General features: G+C 43.1%; 1 protein-coding gene across 1 annotated transcript in view; it reads left to right on the plus strand.

Annotated features, from left to right (window-relative positions):
• TMIE (transmembrane inner ear) overlaps positions 1-19510 on the plus strand; it is a 44204-nt gene that overhangs the window by 14215 nt on the left and 10479 nt on the right. Inside the window, exon 3 of the mRNA XM_031554014.2 lies at positions 5683-5800. Coding sequence (XP_031409874.2) covers positions 5683-5800 — 118 coding nt within the window. The remainder of the gene's footprint in view (positions 1-5682; positions 5801-19510) is intronic.

Here is a 19510-nt window from a genome sequence, read left to right on the forward strand (position 1 = left end):
CCAAGAGCCCAATGTCAGCTCAGCTCCTGCTTCTCATGGAGAGGTTTCTGCCTCCTCCCCGCCTATGCTGGGCACTTGGAGGAGCTGTAAAAGAATGCTTGCACACAATGCAGAGGTCCTCTCTTCTAAGACACAAAGGGATCATAGAATGGCTTGGGTTGGAAGGGATCTCAAGGATCACCAAGCTCCACCACAGGCAGGGCCACCAACCTCCAGATTTCATACCAGCCCAGGCTGCCCAGGGCCCCATCCAACCTGGCCTTGAACACCTCCAGGGATGGAAGGGGCATCCACAGCCTCTCTGGGCAGCTGTTCCAGCACCTCACCCCTCTCATAGTAAAGAAATTCCCCCTGATATCTAACCTATATCTTCCCTTCTTCAACTTAAAACCATTTCCCATTGCCTTGCTATTATCTACCCTTTCAAAGAGTTGGATCAGGTGTCACCTCCTGGCCTCCATGAAACTTGGGGCCATGGTATCCAGCAGGGTTTGGAACAGACCATAATCTATGATTCTATGATCTTATGCCTTCAGAGGTTGGGAATCTCTGAAAAAAAAAAAAAAAAGAACTGGAAGTCAAGGGTGGCATTTACCTGATCCAAATTGGGCATCTTGGAATTCGACACTGAAATTTCAGCTAGTGACTATAAACTCTGTCAGTAAAAATAAATGTTCATTTATTCATCAGATCTAGATAAGTTGCCTCGATGAGGTGAATAATTCCGTGTAAATGCTGACTTCTCTTAGCCATAAAGTAACTCATGAACAGTCAGCTTAAACTTAATAATTTGTACTGCACATAAGTAAAGGCAGAGGCATTTACTTCAGAGAGAGTGACCTAGACTGAAGGTTAAGACAGAAATATACATAGCTAATGGCATCTATTGGGAGACCTCACTGTGGCCTTCCAGTACTTCGAGGAAAGCTTACAAGCAGGAGAGGGGACAACTTTTCAAAAGGGCAGATAGCAACAGGAGAAGGGTGAATGGCTTTAAATCAAAAGAGTAGAAATTTAAGTTAGAAGTTAGGAAGAAATTCTTTACTCAAAAGATGGTGAGATGTGGCACTGCTGCCCAGAGAGGTTGTGGCTTCCCCATCCCTGGAGGTGCTCAAGGGCAGGTTGGTTGGGGCCCTGAGCAGCATGACCTGGTAGTGGCAACCTGCCCATGGCAGGAGGTTGGAACTGGATGATCTTTAAGGTCCCTTCCAACCCAAGCTTTTCTATGATTCTGTGATCAACAAGTGACTTGAGTGCCTCAGTTTCTACGGGAGATGTAGTCAGTGCAGTCAGTTATTCTACTGTCCTGCCAAGAAGGCCCAAAGCAGCAGTCTATCTTTGGGCTTAATATTCATAATTGGTGCTGGGTAGGAGGTGATTTCACTTTTCTCACTATGGCACTCTGATCTTATTTTAGGCTTTGTGCTGTATGCTGCCTGTTTTCGTCTGTGCTCTTTGGAGCAGCAGATCTTCCATAAGGATTACATAGGATATTTACTAAGGTTTTCATCACCTTCTTTACATTTAATCTTATGCTACTCCACTAATCCATAAGATACTTTTTGCTATAACACAATTATGCACTCTTTCAACAAGAGCATACAGGGAGCTTTATAACCTTTCATTTACTCCTTCCTGCTCGATTCTTTTTCCTCCTGCATTCCCAACATTTTCCATATTCCTGGAGACAGTGCCCAGCTACCTATGTGGCAGGAACACTGCAGTGAGGCTAACCTCCAACATTTACATAATCTTTTTAATATATATTTGCTCATCTACTTGCCCACCAAACCCGTCCTTGTTCCATTATTACTTGAGTATTGCTAATGTTGCTTTTCCCTGCATCTTCTATGTTCCTAACACCCTCCTGCAGCTAATGACAAAGCTTAATATCTCTTGCAGAAATTTTCTCAGCTGACTCCAGTCTTCTGGAGTCTGTAATGCATGGCAGCTGTCTTGCACAGATAAAGCAAATCTGTTTTTCATCATTCTAACTATAATGTCTTCATCCACCTGTACATCTTACACCTCTGGACCACACTTGTGACCAAGGGCACAAGTTCATTCTTTACAGAGCTCTGAGTACCATTTCTGTGAGGTTTTGGTTGGTTGGCTTTCCCCCTTGGAGCTTTGCCTTGCTCCACAATTTCATCTCTCCTTTGTTTCAACTCCTTACATCTTTTCCTTTTGCCTCTGATCCAATCGCTCTTTTATCTTGGCATTTATTGCCAAGCACATACCAGTAATTCCAAATCTTAACACTTATTGTCAAGTACAAGTCAACAGCTCCACTTTCCTACAGCTACTAAAAATTACTTTCATTAAGGTGTTTTTTTCCTCCTGCTCACTGTTTTGCAATCTCCAAAAGCTAAGAAGTTTAAGAGTGGGCCAGCACTCCATCTTTTCATCCACTTACAAGTTTGGAAAGCTTTTCAATCAAGAGGTGTAGCAATGCAGACTCAGCCTTCTGTCACTGAGTTCCATTGCATGCACACAGCTACAAATAAGCAACAATTTATTAAGCTGCAGTAGCTTGATCACTGTGCTTCAGTAATTTCATTGCATATTTCAGCCCTCAATGCACATTCTTAGAATGTGATTAAAGAATTTGATTAAACATCTGCATGAATGGTCAGGACTCAGCAGTAGTCTTGCCTTATGCTCCTTCCCCTTGAACTTTTGGCTAAAATATTCAACATACTTTGCTACTTCATGTGTTGGTTTACATCAAGAACTTTTGTGAAACCAAGGAAAGTAGCAGAGATCTTCAACTTTGCTTTCTCTTCTTCCCTGCAAAGCAAGTTCAGTCTCGTTTAAAGATACACTTTTCCTATTCCACAAATATCTCCACAATAGGCCATAAATTGGTGGTAAATGTTTCAGCCACAAGTCTTCCTGCTACGGATGGTAAGACTATGCATCTTTGTGTACTTACATCTCTATCTCACCTACAAAAAGTCATGCACCTGTTTACTCATCCAGCAGTTTGTTCTTCCTGCGTTACTGAAACCGAAGAGCCTTTAATTATCAAAATATTGCCTACTCTGTGTTCCACCTCTGACGTTTTCTGCATATATGGTGCAGCAGTTAAAGGAGGATGTCCCCACGTGCCACATCTCCCTGGTCTCAAACACCTCCAGGGATGATGACTCCACCACCTCCCTGGGCAGCCTGTGCCAGTGCATTACCACTATTTGAGAATACATTTTTTCTAATATCAACCCTGAACCTCCCTTGGAACAACTTCAGCCCACAGTTTCCTCTGCCCAACAGCTTCCCTCTCTACGTCTGTCTCCCTTTCTCAGCTGCCCATCAGAAACAAGTCTGGCAGACCCATCCTTTGGAGAGCTATGATTCCTGAGAGGGCAAAGTCACACTGAGTGCTTCACATAAAACAAACTTTGATTCAGGTTATGGTTACCCAAAGAGCATCCTAAAGGGTTTGCCATAACTCTGAAGAATTCCTATAGTTGAAAATAGATGTCTTTCAGCAGTGACTGTCACAGATTCTTACCTTTTGAATCAGATATCCCTACAAGACCACACCACTCTGGTCAGATATTCTTTCTCCCTTCATTTAGCTGCAGCAATTCTAGGTTTTGAGCATTAAATGCTCCATGTTCAGCCCCAGCACTAAAGAAAGGCCATACAGTGCTGAGTAACTAAGGCACCTTGGAAAAAAAAAAAAAAGGCTCATGCAGCAGTTCTACCACCACTAATGAGCTCTGAATAGGATCCCCTGGGAGTCAAAGCACTCCAGACTCAACAGGAAGCATCCTTCATTAGGAATAATCTAAATTATGATTTGTATTGCACAAATAGGCAAGTAATTTGAGAGCAGCTCCAGCTCTCTAATATCCATTACAGCTGTGTTTTAACAGTGCTTTCATGGGCTGAGAAGGGAAGGCACTGCAAGGAGCCAGACATGCATTTTTTTAAGCCTGGCCTTGAATGCCTCCAGGGATGGGGCATCCATAACCTTTCTGGGCAACCTGTTCCAGTGCATCACCACCTTCTGAGTGAAAAATTTCCTCCTAATATCTAACCTAAATCTCCTTGCCTTAGTTTAAAACCATTCCCCCTTGTCCTATCACTATCAACCCATGTAAACAGTCTTTCCCCCTCCTGTTTATATGCTCCCTGCAAATACTGATAGACTTCAAAGAGGTCTCCCCAGAGCCTTCTCTTCTTCAAAGAGAACACTTCATAGTACAGACATTCAGAATACAGACACCAACTCACACTGAGGTATAAGCTTGGAGAAACTCCATGGTAAAAAAACTGGAGATAAAATAAATTCAGGTCCTTTCTTGCAGCCCTGCTGCCCCTTGGACAAATAATATGCCCCATAGCAGCTACAGCAGGTAGATCTGTTCCTGCAGTCAGTGGGAATTTCACGAGCAGAGAAAAAGTGACTGGTCTGGGGTCAAGAAGGGAATGCCCACAAAGAAGGATACAGACCCTATAACTTCCAGTGCCAGAACTCCAGCCTGAGACAAGCAGATTCCACTTCTGCAGGCAGTTCTTACCAGAATATTGCAGGATGGGAAGAAAATTAAAAGAAGCAACCAAACTCAAAGGTCAGCATTGAGCTCTATGACATCTGTCCTGATGTGGCAGTAGTTCTGAAGTGTTTCTCCAGGGCTCAGGAGCAAGATACTCTCCAGGCTTTGAGAGCATCTCACACCTCGAGGTCTCTGGCTGCTGGGGCCAAGTGAGAAAGAACACAAGGGCTGAGCTACAACCCATGGGAGCTACTTTAACCTTTAAGTTCTTGGCCCTTGCCTGTGCCTGGCCATCTCTATGGCATCTCATTTGCTCCATCTCTAAAAGTTCATCTGGTTTCTCAGTTCTCTACTCAACCCAGCTGCTTGTCCCAAAACCCCAAACCTGTCCCACAGCCTTTGTTCATAGGTGGTGGGATGGGGGTCTTGCTGTTGAAAAGCCTGCCTTGGTGTTTATGTTGCACTCCCTATCTTGGGGGGAACAGCCAGCTCCTTTTATGCCTTGACATTTAGCTCTTTTGCTGTTTCCTTTTTCATCTAGATGATCTTCATTTAGATATAAAGAAAAAAATCTTTACAGTGAGGGTGGTGAGGCACTGGAACAGGTTGCCCAGAGATGTGGTTGATGCCCCATCCTTGGAGACTTTCCAGGTGAGACTGGATAAGGCCCTGGGAAACCTGATTTAGCTGTGGTATCCCTGTTCACTGTAGGGCAGTTGGACTAAATGGCCTTCGGAGGTCTTTTAAGGTCCTTTTAACTTGAAGGATTCTATGATTCCATGATCTAGCCATAGAGAGCAGATGGCACTACAGTGCAATCCACAGAAAAATGTCATTCTTGGCAATTAAGCCTTTAAAAAAAAAAAAAAATCCTCCTAAACCCAGGAGAAAAAAGGTTTAGAAAAAGGTGAAATCTGGCAAAGAAAACCTTTTTGCCATTATTTCTAATCATTAAAAATGGCAACACTTTAGACATACTTCAAAACAGCAAATGCTTTAGAAAATGATCTCTATCAAAGTTCCCATTCCCTGAAAACTTCCAAACTGTTGTAAGGCCATAAGACCAAGGCTCACTCCAGTGTTCCTGCTCTCTTTCCCATTCTAGCTGTTCTACTGTGATCCTTGCAAATCCTAAACCACGGTTTTTTTTTTTTTCTTCCCCATCTTTCTTTCCCAGGCCACCACAGAACCACCAAAAAAGAAACCGGATCCTGTCACTTCGGAGACGGTGGTGATCTGGGGGCTGCGCCTCTGGCAGGTGATTGGTATCTTTGCCATCTTTGTCCTGGCAGTCAGTAAGTTGTAATTCTCTGCCTTGCACCAACCATAGCTCTACCTCCAGTAGGATCTGTGCCTGACCAAATCCAAGAAGGACTACAGACCCAATGACCACAGAGGCCTCAGGCTGAGGCTCTTTGCTGCCTTCAGTGGCATCACTGGGTTTTATTATTGAGTAGAAGAGAGGGGCAGATGGAGTCTTTGCAGGAACCACAGATTGGCCACAATAGCTCCATCCTATAATGCATAGATCCCAGCTGGTGGCATCCCAGAGCAGAATAGAGACTATGGGATTGCTCCATAGGTGAGACTGTGTCAGCTGCAGTACCACACTCAGGCTCAGATGCATCTCACAGCCATAGACTTCCCTGTCACGTTACTTGGCAAAACTCCTGCCACACAACCCATACAGGCCATATATAGAATCACAGAATATCCCAACTTGGAAGAGACCTATAAGGATCACTGAGTCCAACTCTTGGAGCACAACAGATCTGTCATTAGGGTACCTAGCTGTTATTCTTGGTGCCAAGACTCCTCACTTGATTTTAGCGAGGCTTTTGAGACTCAAAAAAGTCCTTTGGGGATCCAGTCATCAAGATGCCGCTGGCTCACATCCAGTGACTGCAATGGGATCAAGAACTCTTTTAGCACACTTTGAGGATCTGTTTGGCTACAGCCGATTCTCTACTCAGAGTCTTCATCCAGCTTCATTCTCTCACAATTCACCTTCTGGGAACATTATTTAAGCTAGGTTCACCGTGCACTGCAAACTACCATCATAAGCTTGCTTAAGAGAATATCACTTTGGACAAGGCTATAACCATCAAAGTTCAAAGGATGGATCTTCTGCTCTCTTCTTGAGCTAAGAAAATCACACGAAAATGGATCAATTGAATATAAGTCACACTTGATAGACCCATTTCTGTTTCCCATCTTCCTATTACTCTCTAGGCATTTGTGAAGCATTTAACTAATTCTTTTAGTCAGGGAAGGACATGGTCCTGGGCAACCTGCGCTAAGTAGCCCTTGAACAAGGATTTGGACTAGATGTCCTCCAGAGATCTCTTCCAAGCTCAACTATGTCATGAAACGAAGTTACACTGCCTCATCTGTAATTCCCTTGGATCTGCTTTTAGGTCTGGATGAGCAGATCTTCAGAGCCTGTCCCTCATCCCTGAAGGTAAATCCCATCAGCTCAAATATTGCCTCAAATCCTTACCCAATCCAGAGATGACATCACCTCCACAGCCACATGGGCTTAGGCACACCTAGATCTTCTGTTGTTGTCACAGCCTCCTCTTTGGCTGCTGTAGGTAGTCTGTTGCAGTCCTTTCCCAACAGCCTTCCTATTATATTCCCATAAGGCTTAAACCAGAGACAATTTTAAAGCAACTAGAAGCATTTTCCTCTCTTTTGTTTTCCCTATCAGGGCAAGCACTACACCCTGCACCCAGAATCTACAGGATAAGTACTCCCACAGGCTACCTGTTTTCAATCAATGCTGCTTATCCTAATTCATCACATGCCACAACACCCTTGGCAAACAAGCTCAAAAACCTCTACAGAGGAGAGTAAACATAGCCAAGTATTTAATCCTGGTGACTCCATACAACCAGGTGAAAAACACATCCAAATTAACAGCAGGAAACTAAGAACACAAGTATATTTGTGGATGGGTTTATTTTAGGTTGTTTTCTTTGGTTTAGGCACGTCACATTGTAAGGAAATTTACACTCTTAGGTTTGATTACTTTGTTGTTTGTTAGAAAATTGGCTTATATATACCAGTTTACTTGCACCACTCACAGTAAAAAAAAAAAAAAAAAAAAGGCAACTAAGTTTTCACTCATTACTTAAAATCCTCTGTAAGAAGAAGCAAACATCCACTATCCCAGACTGCTATGGATGCACATCACTAGAGAAGTGGGAAAGTATTTCCAAGGAAATTTCCATGGTTTAGGCTTGCTGAGTCTCATAGCAACGAAAAGATTAAGTAGGTGACAACACAGAAGTGATCCAGTTCATGGTACCACATCTCTAGCTCAAGATTTTTGTTTGAGGAATCCACTTCCCCCAATGGTCAGAGTAGATTGAATAAAGCTGTGCCAGCTTAAGCTATGCATTCTGCCAACCTTATGAGGACAGCAATCATTAGGTGAAGAAAACAACTATTAACGTCTGTCATCCAAATCAAAACAGGGCAGGTTCAAATTTAACCACGCTAAATTAACTGAATCCCACAGTCAATTCTCACCCATTTCTCGCATCTTGCTCCAGCAACATGTCCCTCTTGCTTTGCTTCATGATCCCCAAAGCAGTGGTGATTCCCCAGCTTTACCGGTAAAGTTGCAGCTCTCAAGAGCAGGCACAGGTTTTTGTATGAGTGAGCTTCAGTGCTTCCTCAGTATCACACTGTAGAACTAGAGAATAAACCTCTTTTCCAGTGGAAGGAGAGCTGGAGAAGAGCTTTTCCTGGTCCCAGAAGCACCTTCCCAGGCAGAGTAGGAGAGCTCAGTGATCTCATAGCACTAAGAACAATATAGAATCCATCCCAGAGCTTTTCAGGGCCTGGGCATGATCCCATTGGTTTACAGTCTTACCTCATTATCAGTGCTTTAGGGGATTAAGGGTGTGCCTACTTTATCATTTGAGATGTGTCTGAAGTTAATGTCCATACCAACCCCAATCTGAGTGGTCATGGGGCACTCAGACTGGATTCCTTTTGGTTAAAGTGGAAAAAGAACACTCCAGAAAGATACAATCCCTGACAAATATCACACTAAGGTTACCCACATCCTTAGGAGCGGAGCAGATCTTCTCCACAGCAGCAACCCTGAAGCCCACCAGGTGAGTATGGGAGTACTCCATGTTCTCCCACCCCACAAGCCTGCTGCTGCTGATTAACACAAGGGCTTACACATGACCCAATTGCTACTTCCAACTCTTGCTCTTAGTAACTTCCACAAGATGGCATCATCACATAAGAAAAGGCAGAAAAATAGCCAAACCCAAAACCTTTTACATTTCCTTATGTAATGAAAGGAAAAGGCACATTCCTATATACTTAACACACACATCACCGAAAAGAGCAAGCTCACTGAGATCTTCTAAGTCATAGTACGATTTTTTGAGTGTTGTGAGCCATTTATCTCTGTTGCTTAAGACCAGAAGAGCCAAAGTATTTGCATACTTGTTAGCAAGAGGCTTTCCTGCCTCTCCCGTCAGCAAGCTTGCTCAGATGCTGCAAGAAACCACCTTCCAGCTCCTCCTGTCAGCCTCTCCATCTTATTCCTTTTCTTCTGTCCTGTGGTAGGGTATGAGTCACGAGAGAAAAACAACTTGCAAACAAAAAGTATGAGACTACAGCAGCCCACAGCAGAAAGTGTGAATTTGTGGCAGAGGCAGAACAACATCCAGGCGATGCTGCAGGTATAACTCTCAAGGATAGAATCACTGAATCATTAAGGTTGGGAAAAATCACTAAGATCATCCAACCATCAGCCTATCACCACCATGCCCACTAAAATTATGGATGCGTTCTTCAATCATTGCATAATTCTTATTTGTTTACTAAAATATCAGGAATGCTTCTTTTTTTTTTTTTTTTTATTCTGCAACATGTGAAGGCACATGAAAGCTTATTTTTAGAGTAAGCAAACACTACAGAAAAATCTGGAAGGAAGAAAAAGTTAACAGTTAATAGGCAGAGCAGTCAACTCACTGCTGTTCTCTGCCCTCAAGATTTATGTGCAATCAGCTCTTGGTTAAAGGAAACCTTCTTCTTTGGATACTTTAATCAGGAAGAGCAAGACCATTATGTTCAGAAGTCTCCTGAGGGTGTGCCCTGAAATTCTTATTCAGGGCTGCCTCATCACACCCAGCACAACTGAGTGCTGGTTGATAAGAATGGAGACTACTGTCAAACCAGGGCATCTAGCAAAGACAGCAGTGGCACCTGGTCTGCTTCTCAAAGGGGCTTTGATAAGACAACAGTGCACAACTGAGTTGGGATTCACGGCCAGGAGGACTTGATTTACTCAGGAGTATTGTCATCTAGCTGCTGTGTCACAAAATTTCTTTGTGAAAGGTATAAATAGGGAATTGAGGCCCAATGCTATCTCTCTGATACAATGGGATTGAGTCAGAATCTCCTGCATAGTCTGTTTCATCCATGAAGATCAATGGCTGAGCAGCACCAGGATTATCTTTTGCCAAACAGGATGCTGTGATGGAGTAGATGGCCCTTATCTATCCCTAGGAGAGCCATCAGCCTGCTCAGTGTGTTCTCCACTGGCTCACCCTTTCCTTCTAGAGGGCACAGTAACAACCATAAACCACAAGCCTGTAGACTGTTTATTTCACTTAGGTGTTAAGCCCTCAGATCAGCTGATCACCATGTTTATGTATGTTATTTATGTACCAGTCCCAGGTGTGTTGCCACCAGCCCTCCAGAGAGGACATGGGCTGCTCCTACAGAGTCCATCTTCATCTGTACCATAGTATTTGAGGTATCACAGGCAGGGAGAGGATCTTTTATCATTCCTTTTTGACTCTTTGCTCCGCTGAATGACAAAACTAAAGGAGAAGGTGGGATGGTCTGAGGGACTTTGGCAGGAGATTTCCATATGGGGTGGGGTAGCAGCAGGGCTGTCAGTTCAACCCACTGCCACCTTCGAGATTTGTGGAATCATGGTCTTGAGCCTTGCACTCAGCTGCAGCATTCTAGATTCATGCCTTGTGCTCAGCTCAAGACCAAGCTGGTTTTGGATTGCACTTATTCATCATGCCAAGGAGCTGCTGAGCTAAGGTGGCACTGCATATTAGACAACTTTGTGCCCATGAGTAGGAAGATCTTAATTAATTGATATTATTCAGTGCTGCTGGTTCAGTAGCACCAGAACAGCTCTGGTGCCATGGAAACAGGTTTAATTACTACACATACAATGGTTTAGGTTGGAAGGAAGCTCAACAATCAGCCTGCCATGTGGTAAGAACATCCCAGTTAAAATCCACAGCAGGTCTACTGTTACTAGGAAATAAGTCTTACCTGGGCTCAGAGTGACAAAACAGTGGGCTAAACCAGAAGCTGATTGCAGAAGTTGGAGGTTCAGTTCCCATATGTTTTCCCCCATCTTTGTGACCTACCAGAGGTGCTACCTATCCCATTCTTAGCCATGCCAATCAAACGTTAACAGATAACCCTAACCATGAGTCAGTCCTCCTCTAACACGTAGACTTAAAGAAGCTGGTCTACCATCAGGGGCATTGATGGGAGTACAAAATGCAAAGCTCTTCTTACCTGGACATCTTTGCCCTGAACCTGCCAATGGTCCAAGAGGAATATAAAATAGTGTAAGAACACAAGGCAGGCTCACATTGAACGAACACGTCCCCAGTAATGAAGTATTATTTAACAAGCATTAAAAAGCTGTTAAACATCTTGAATGCAATTAACAGAACACAGTTTAATTTGAAGCTTTAGAGGCTTTATTTACCAGCTTGCCCTGGCTGTTGAAGAACAAATGCCAGGCAGAAGATTTACACCATTAAATAACTATTACTTTTTGGATAGCAAAACTGTCCAGATATTTCCATTAGTGTGCAAAATTTCCAGAAAAGCATAGACAATTTAGTACAGCTCAGGAATGCTTCGGATGGTGCTTTTTTAGCCGTTTATCTACCAATGCTGCATCTCTAATAGCTCAGAATATGAGAAACACTCATTGAGGTGCTGTGGTAGAGGTGGATGCAGAGACAGTACTGTCCCTGCCACAGAAAATTACTTGGGGTAAGAAGTGGCTCTTACATGGGACAACAATTTGACATCCTTATTACCCTCAGCCCAAGCTGTCTCATGGAAAACTTGGGTGTGAAACATTTCCTTCTGTTTTAGAGCTGTAGTGCATGTGTGCCTACAAAGTGGCCCAGGTCCCAAACTTTACGATGCTGTAGCATGTGTAGCTAAAGCCAGACACAAAAAGGGAGTGCTTAAGAGGAATTCAGTCTCTTACAAAGGCCATTTTTTACATACTCCAATGACTAACAACTAGATATTCTGTCTTGATGATAAATCACAGAATCACAGAATTGTAGGGGTTGCAAGGGATCTCCAGAGATTGAGTCCTGTACTGTTCTTGTTTTATGCAATAACGTTAATTTAATCTTCTGTTATTGTCCACATTGATATGTACTTGTGTACTAATAGTCACAGATTGGGACTGAAAGAGGCTGTACTGCTGCAATGCACAGTGCACAAGGTGAGATCTGCATGGGCCAAGTATCACTTGTGTGTGCTTTATGGAGCTGAAAGTCAAAGGTTGATTTGCTTCTTCCTGGGCAAACTCCATTTACCACTTGATTAGCCCTTCAAATCCTGATGTAGTATTACCATTGTTATTTCAACAGACCGTCACAATTCTAATTCCCATTTGCTCTTCAGGTGCAGTTTCATGGCCAAAGCCCCCACTGGGCATTTTCTCTACCCAGTGACAAGGCAAAAGCCAGTATCTCATGAAAAAAAAAATCACACTAGCACCAGCTTTAAGATTAATAAAGATTTTGTACATTCCCAGAATGAGGCAAATAACAGCCCACCCGTTCTCAGCAGGTATAACTGAATAGAGATGACAGCTGTACGTTTCTTGCAATTAATCTGTGTGTCCATAGGACTGCATGAAGTTGGATATTAGGAAAAAAATTCTGCTCCAAAAGAGTGGTAATGCATCGGCACAGGTAGCCCAGAGTGGTGGAGAGGTTACTCTCCTTGGAGGTGTTTGCAAACAGTAGAAATGTGGCACTGAGGGATGTGGTCAGTGGGCATGGTGGGAGTTGAATTTGGTGATCTTAGAGGTCTTTTCCACTCTTAATGATTCTACAGGGCCTGGAAGTAGACAAATCTGCAAGCAGAGATTAGATACCAATCTCTTTTTTATCTGTCCAAGTCACAAGATCAGATGTTAGTATTGGGATCCCAGGTTTTGTTGCTACCTCTAGTTTGGCAGAAAAGACAAGCCCTGCTGATTGACTATGTTTTGAATAAATGCTTGAAAAGAGGTATTTTGCCTTAATAGACAAAAGAATCATCCTTAGACCTTGCCTCACATAGCTGCAGTGTTGGCTTCTCCTTGAATGGTGGCAGTGGGGAGGGTTCAGTCCCATGTCTCACTCCTGCAGTGGTAAATCCCAACTCTGCTCCAGGTCTTCAAGATGGGGTGGTTGGGAAATTGTTGGAGAAAGATCAACCTTACCCTCGGGAACTATTGTGTAAAGGACCTCAAAAAAAATACAGAAACTATAAGCAATCAGCAGCTTTATCTAATTAGGGCTTGTGTTAATTAACAACTCAGATTGCCAACTAAAATATCTAATGGGAATTTAACTGCTAGGATTGATCTCATCTATCAAGAGATACTTTCAGAGTAGGGATCCAGAGCAACCAGATCATAGAATAGGTGTTTCAGATGAAGAGATTGTGAGATGGCCTTTATCCCCATCTGCTCTGGGTACCCTGCTTGGATCTACAGGGATGTTCCATGGAGTTCCTGGTGATGAGTAGCTTGCATCCACCCCCCACATTCCTTTGACAGAGCAAAATTTTGCAAGGAAACACTCATTCTGATGAAGTGTCCAACCCTAACCCATATTTTTCATTCATGACCTCAAAATAAATACAAATCAGCTGCTGTTAAAGCTGTCATCCTTGCCAATCTATCTCAGAAAAAGAAGTGGAAGGAGCTATGCAGGGAGTAATGAATTAATACAGACAAAAGTCCATGAATGGCAAGGAATATATATATATATATATATATATCTTATCTACAGAATAAATAGGCTCCAGTGATTGTGTTAGTAAAATTTGTAATAATTATTACAAGAGCAGTGCAATAAGTTCAGGGTGATACTGCAGTAAAGAGTTACCTGAATGCACGAACAGTAGTCAGCAAGAGGCAGGAAGATGTTTGCATCTCTGACTGCTGCCCTGGGAAGGTCCATGCAACTCTGGAATGCTGAAAAAAACAAGAGTGAGCAAGAAAGAAAAAAAGCCAAACCTCTCACCTGGAGAAGAATCTTCTAACAAGAGCTTCTCTAAGCACTGAGCTTGGCTGGTCAGGAAGATCAAGAGGCCACGTGCAACACTGAAGGACTTCAGAAGGAATAAAGGCATTAAAAAACTATTTTAGTCTCCTGGATAAAGCAAGAGCAGAGTCCAGAAATTAAACCAAGGTCAATTCAAATAAGAATTAGTGAAATAAAAGTGGCAGAAAAAGTGACTAAGTGTTGCCACACTCTCCAACTTTAACAGCACTCCCCAGAGGAAAGTAGGATTCAGTCCAACATGCATTATTGCACTCAGGCAGTAATTAAACATAATAACTTGCAACATACAGAGAGGTCAGCTGATGTGATCCATTGGTGCAGACAGGCCCTCAATTCCAGACACCAGGAAAACATCACGTGCAGACTTGCAGTTAAACCTGATGGCTGAGCAAACGTTGGAGCAGCCCCAGCCCCTCTCAGCAGTGCTGTCAGCATCTCTTCAGGGCGTTTTGCAGAGCTGGATATGATTTTCTTGGAGTTACATCGATACAACTATTGAGTCTGAAGTCTAGATCTCCTCGTTCATTGACTCCTAGCTTTGCTAACTGATTAATTCATACGTTAATTGGAGTACAAGGGTTTCCTTGAAAGAACTGCCATAGGGTAGAATATAGGGCTGTAGTGATCTGGAGACAACATAGAATGGCCTGAGTAGAAAAGGACCACAATGCTCATCTAATTTCAACCCCCTGCTATGTGCAGGGTCACCAACCACCAGACCAGGCTGCCCAGAGCCACATCCAGCCTGGCCTTGAATGCCTCCAGGGATGGGGCATCTATCATCCTAGCTCCAAACTGGACTTGAACAGCTTTACCATCCCCTCTTCCCTTAAAACATCATCTCAATCAATAGTGAGCAGCTCTCTGGCATTCTCAAAAGCATTTAAATAGGAGTGCCACAGTTAGCTTGCCATTCAATACATCTGCATTAATTGCTTGCATTATTAACAATGGAGGGGCTGCCTCATTAACTCAAAGTAGCACAGGCTACTTTGCTAAACGTTAATTAAATGCCTCAGTGGCAGACTATATCTTTTCAGCTTCAAAGGGAACAAACCTACTGTGTATTGCAGCCAATTTCCATCCAATTTATAAGATTGTTTCGATCTCAGTCGTAGGTCTGCTAAGATAGCAGACCAGAGTGTCTCTGGAGAAGATATTTATTTTTTCCTAATTCCTAAGAGAATTGAGTTGGTTTTATTTTTATTATTACTTTTTTTCTTTTTTTAAGTTTACTTCTCAGCTAAATTAGAAGTGTTGCTGTTGATGTGCTAAATTCCATGAAGAAAGGAAAGAAACCATGAATAAAGGAACTTGGCCACGTGGATATTTGCTTTAAGCCAGAATTGCTCCCTTCAGACCTTTGTGTATAGCTCTCTTAGCTCTCCTCAGTTAAGAAACGAAACATTTCAATTCAAGCCAATGGGAGCGAATACGCAGTCATTATTTTACCAGGGGCACCTAATTGTTTATGGTGCAAATTAAGTATTCAGCATTCGCTCGGTGCTTGTTTTCAGGTGATCTCAGTTGTTTGAAGCCACTTCGCAGCTCGTCCAGCCTGAATAGATAAGGACATTAGGAAGACATTGACCTCGTCAATGGAAATACTTAATGGAAATATGACAAAAAATCGAGAAAGGGTCAAGTCTCAGAGTTCCTCGTTATTAGGAGCTGCACTCAATGCTCCTTATGAGTCCCGTCTAGCTTGAGATAGTCTATTATTTCCCCAATCGTAGTTTTTTAGTATTTGCTGAAGAAAGAAAATATATCAATAACAACGTTTCCTTTGCCATCGCAGCTCACAAAAGGTTGACTTTAAAATATCCGTTTCATAAAGGACCACAAAATACACATTTCCTTCTTGAAAAGCTGCATTTTGCATGACCAAGCTGACAAAAGCAATGAAACGTGGTTTGATGGATTGTCAGCTTGAATCATCACAGTGGTAAGAAAACACAGCGTGCAGGATCAGAACAGACTTCCTAATTCAGAGCATCGTTGTTTCAATGACAGGTGGCTGAAGTCAGGTAACTGAAAAGGAGGAAAACAAAAACAAAAGATGGGAAAATAATTTTTAGAAGATGAAAAGCAAAGCAATCCAGAGCTTGTCACTAGAAAAGAGAAAGCTCGTGTTTTAAATTTGCACTGAATGGAGGATGGTGTTTATCACAGGACCATTTATTTTTTAATAAAGAGACCCATAGAGACTCAGAGAGAGACCCCATAAAGAGATCCATAGAGACCCTGCATCTGCACTGGTCTTCTGCTGTTTTATCTATACTCATTCCTCTTTCTTCTGCATCCATACTCACCTTCTCTTCCTTCTTCCCTGTATCCTCACTGCTCTTTCTTCTGCATCTGCAACAGAGAGGATTGAAAATGACCCCACTATGTTTTGTAGCACAGGTTGTCTCTTCTTAATGAGAGTGGATAGTGATAGGACAAGGGGGAATGGTTTTAAACTAAGAAAGAGGAGGCTTAGGTTAGGTATTAGGAGGAAGTTTTTCACACAGAGGGTGGTGAGGCACAGGTTGCCCAAGGAGGTTGTGGATGCCCCATCCCTGCAGGCATTCAAGGCCAGGCTGGATGTGGCTCTGGGCAGCCTGGTCTGCTGGTTGGTGACCCTGCATATAGCAGGGGGTTGGAACTGGATGAGCATTGTGGTTCTTTTCAACCCAGGCCATTCTATGATTCTTTTGCCTTGTGTAGTTTGACAATGGAGAAACCATGAATGTCGTCACTGCTTCAAGCTTTATACTGGATATCCAGTACTTTCCCTGTACCTTTATACTGGATATCCTTCTGGACCTAAAATATCTCAGGCAGATTGCTTTGAGCTCATTAAAGCATCAGACAGACGTTAAGACAGTAATTGACTTAGGGTGCATTTCTGAAGGCTTCTCAGCCTTCTTGAAATGTTGAAATGAATACTGAAATCCTTGAAAAGAAAAGGACAGCATGAAAGAATGAGGCTTCATATTGTTTTGTTCATATTGTTTGATAGCAGCATCATTAAAGCATAGGATTAACATGCATTCAAGGCTTCAAGTCAGTATTCTGCTTGGCAGAAGAACAGCATAACAACATATTCTCAATCACGTCCAACCTTAATTAGTCCCCCAGTTGCCTCATCTTATGGACTCAGATTAAAAAGTGATCATTATTTCTGATTGGGTTATCACTATTCAACTGAGTTGCAATTAAGATTTCTGCACCCATTCTTATCTCAAAGAAAATCTTTAAACTACTTTCATTGCATACCTTACCCTAGTGCAGGTTTTACATGTTTTATATGGTAATTCATCTACCCTGAGAGCAAGGGCCCATCAGTTAATGGGCTCAGCTGATGCCATGACATGTACTGAGCTTTTGTAAGAGGATTACTTTGATGTTCTCTTGGAAGAGAGTGCAATCCAATTCTTGATGTTATCTTATGGGAATGGATATTTTTAAACAGCAATCCTCATTATAAAGAATCCTCATGTGATAGTAAGGTGGCTCCAAACTTCTGATATGGGTTGAGAATTTCACTCTTTCATTCCAAAGGATGAGATTCACCTCTTCTGAAGGGATAATTTGTATGCCTCAGTGTAAATCTCTGTTTACACTGTCTGGCCTCTGGCTCTTGCTTCAGGCGATCACAGCTCTCAGAGGTAGATGGTCAACACCAAGCTCTGTTTGTATTTAACAGGAGAAATGCAGATGCACAGGATGATTTATCAGATCTATCTTAAATATATTTCTTAATACAAGATCAATCATCCTGTAAAGATATTTCTTTGTCTCCAAGGCAGTTTAAAGCAACTGAGACCCCAATCTTCACCTTTATCTTTGGGATGTATCAACCAGGGCAGGTGAACTCCACAGCCTCCTGTCCAACCTGAATGGAAAAGCAAAGAAATCCAACAGGCAATAATTTCCCATTAGTGATGAAATGATCATTCATAGAATCATAGAACCATTAAGGTTGGAAAAGACCTTTAGGATCACAAAGTCCAATCCATCAGACTTGTGCTCCAGACCCCTCACAGCTCCTCTGCCCTTCTCTGGACACACTCGAGGGCCTCACTGTCTTCTTGTAGTCAGGGGCTCAACACCAAACACAGCACTGAAGTACAGCCTCACCAGTGCCAGAACAGAGGGATGATCACCTGCTCCTGGTGGCTGTGCTATTGCGGACACAAGCCAGGATGCTGCTGGCCTTCTTGGCCACCTGGGCACACTGCTGGCTCAGCTGTCAGCCAACACCCTCAGAGTATTCCTGGCATCAGTCTCAGTGTCCTAAGGCTCTGTACCAAAATTTTATGCACTTGTCTATTGTTGTAAAAGATAATGACATTCAGTTCATCACTTATTCCTCTGCATGTCCTCGAGCCTCACACTGAACTTAACTTGCAAGGGAGGTGAAGAGAAGAAATAGCATTCTGTTTTTTCCCAAAACCCTCTTGCTCCAGTGGATGGTTATGATTTCATGCTCCAAGACAACAAAAATCTCTAATACCTCAGTACAGCACTTTGTCAGAAAGTTAAACAGAGAGTCCAGCTCATGATTGCCATGGAGAATCAACCACTTTTGTCCTTAGTAATTTAGAAGAAGTGGATCTTTGAGGGATACAACAACCCCTACTCCTCCCCACAGGGATAAGCCAACTGCTGGGATAGCAGCAGGCTTCTTGACTTTCAAGGGCATTGACCCATCTTTCCGTGCTTTACTTGAAAGTGACAATCTCTGCATTTATCAGTCCCCAGGAAATGTAGTGCTAGTTTTCTTGAGTTCTAGGAGAGGATTTCCCAGCTCAGCTGAAATCCAGAATGCTTTTAGGAAAACAATGGATCCCCATTTAAAAGCCTGTAGAGAAAAAGCTCGATCCCACTCCTCTCAATAAATTGCTTCCTTGCTTTCTGTCACTGTTCAAATGGATGCTTATGCCTGGCTTGTCTTTGCCCCACTGCTGGGGGTGTTTTTTTGTCTGCCAGCATGAGGAGGGCCCATTGTTTGCAGTGTGGTTTAGCTCTCCAGCCAGATGCATGGGGAAATAGCCCTGAAAATCAGTGCAGACCCATCCATATGCCTTCCCCATGTGCTCACATTACCCACTGCAAACTGCCGAAGTTGTGCCAGTAACATCTTATGGATGCCTTGCTATCCTGTGAGACATGCCAGCTCTCTTGCTCTCAGCTTGCTGCTGACCCTCGTGGAAGACAAGGGATAAAAGCATCTTGATTGCTTCCCCAGTTGCAGGTTATTGCAATGTCATGTTGTTCTTGGTAATTCACTGGAGCACCAGGCATCTCAGAATCACAGAATCACAGAATGGCCAGGGTTGGAAGGGACCTCAAGGATCTTGAAACTCCAACCCCCCTGCCACAGGCAGGGCCACCAACCTCCTCATTTAATACCAGACCAGGCTGCCCAGGGCCCATCCAATCTGGCCTTGAACACCTCCCTGGATGGGGCATCCACAGCCTCTCAGGGCAGCCTGTTCCAGCACCTCACCACTTTTTTCTGTAAAGAATTTCCCCCTGACATCCAACCTAAATCTTCCCTCCCTCTCACCCTGTTGTGATTTAGATGTTTAGATGGCCCTGAATGTGATTCCAGTACAGAGCCTGCACAGCAAACTGCTT

This window comes from Meleagris gallopavo, chromosome 6, assembly GCF_905368555.1.
Source record: "Meleagris gallopavo chromosome 6, MGAL_WU_HG_1.1, whole genome shotgun sequence".
NCBI lineage: Eukaryota > Metazoa > Chordata > Aves > Galliformes > Phasianidae > Meleagris > Meleagris gallopavo.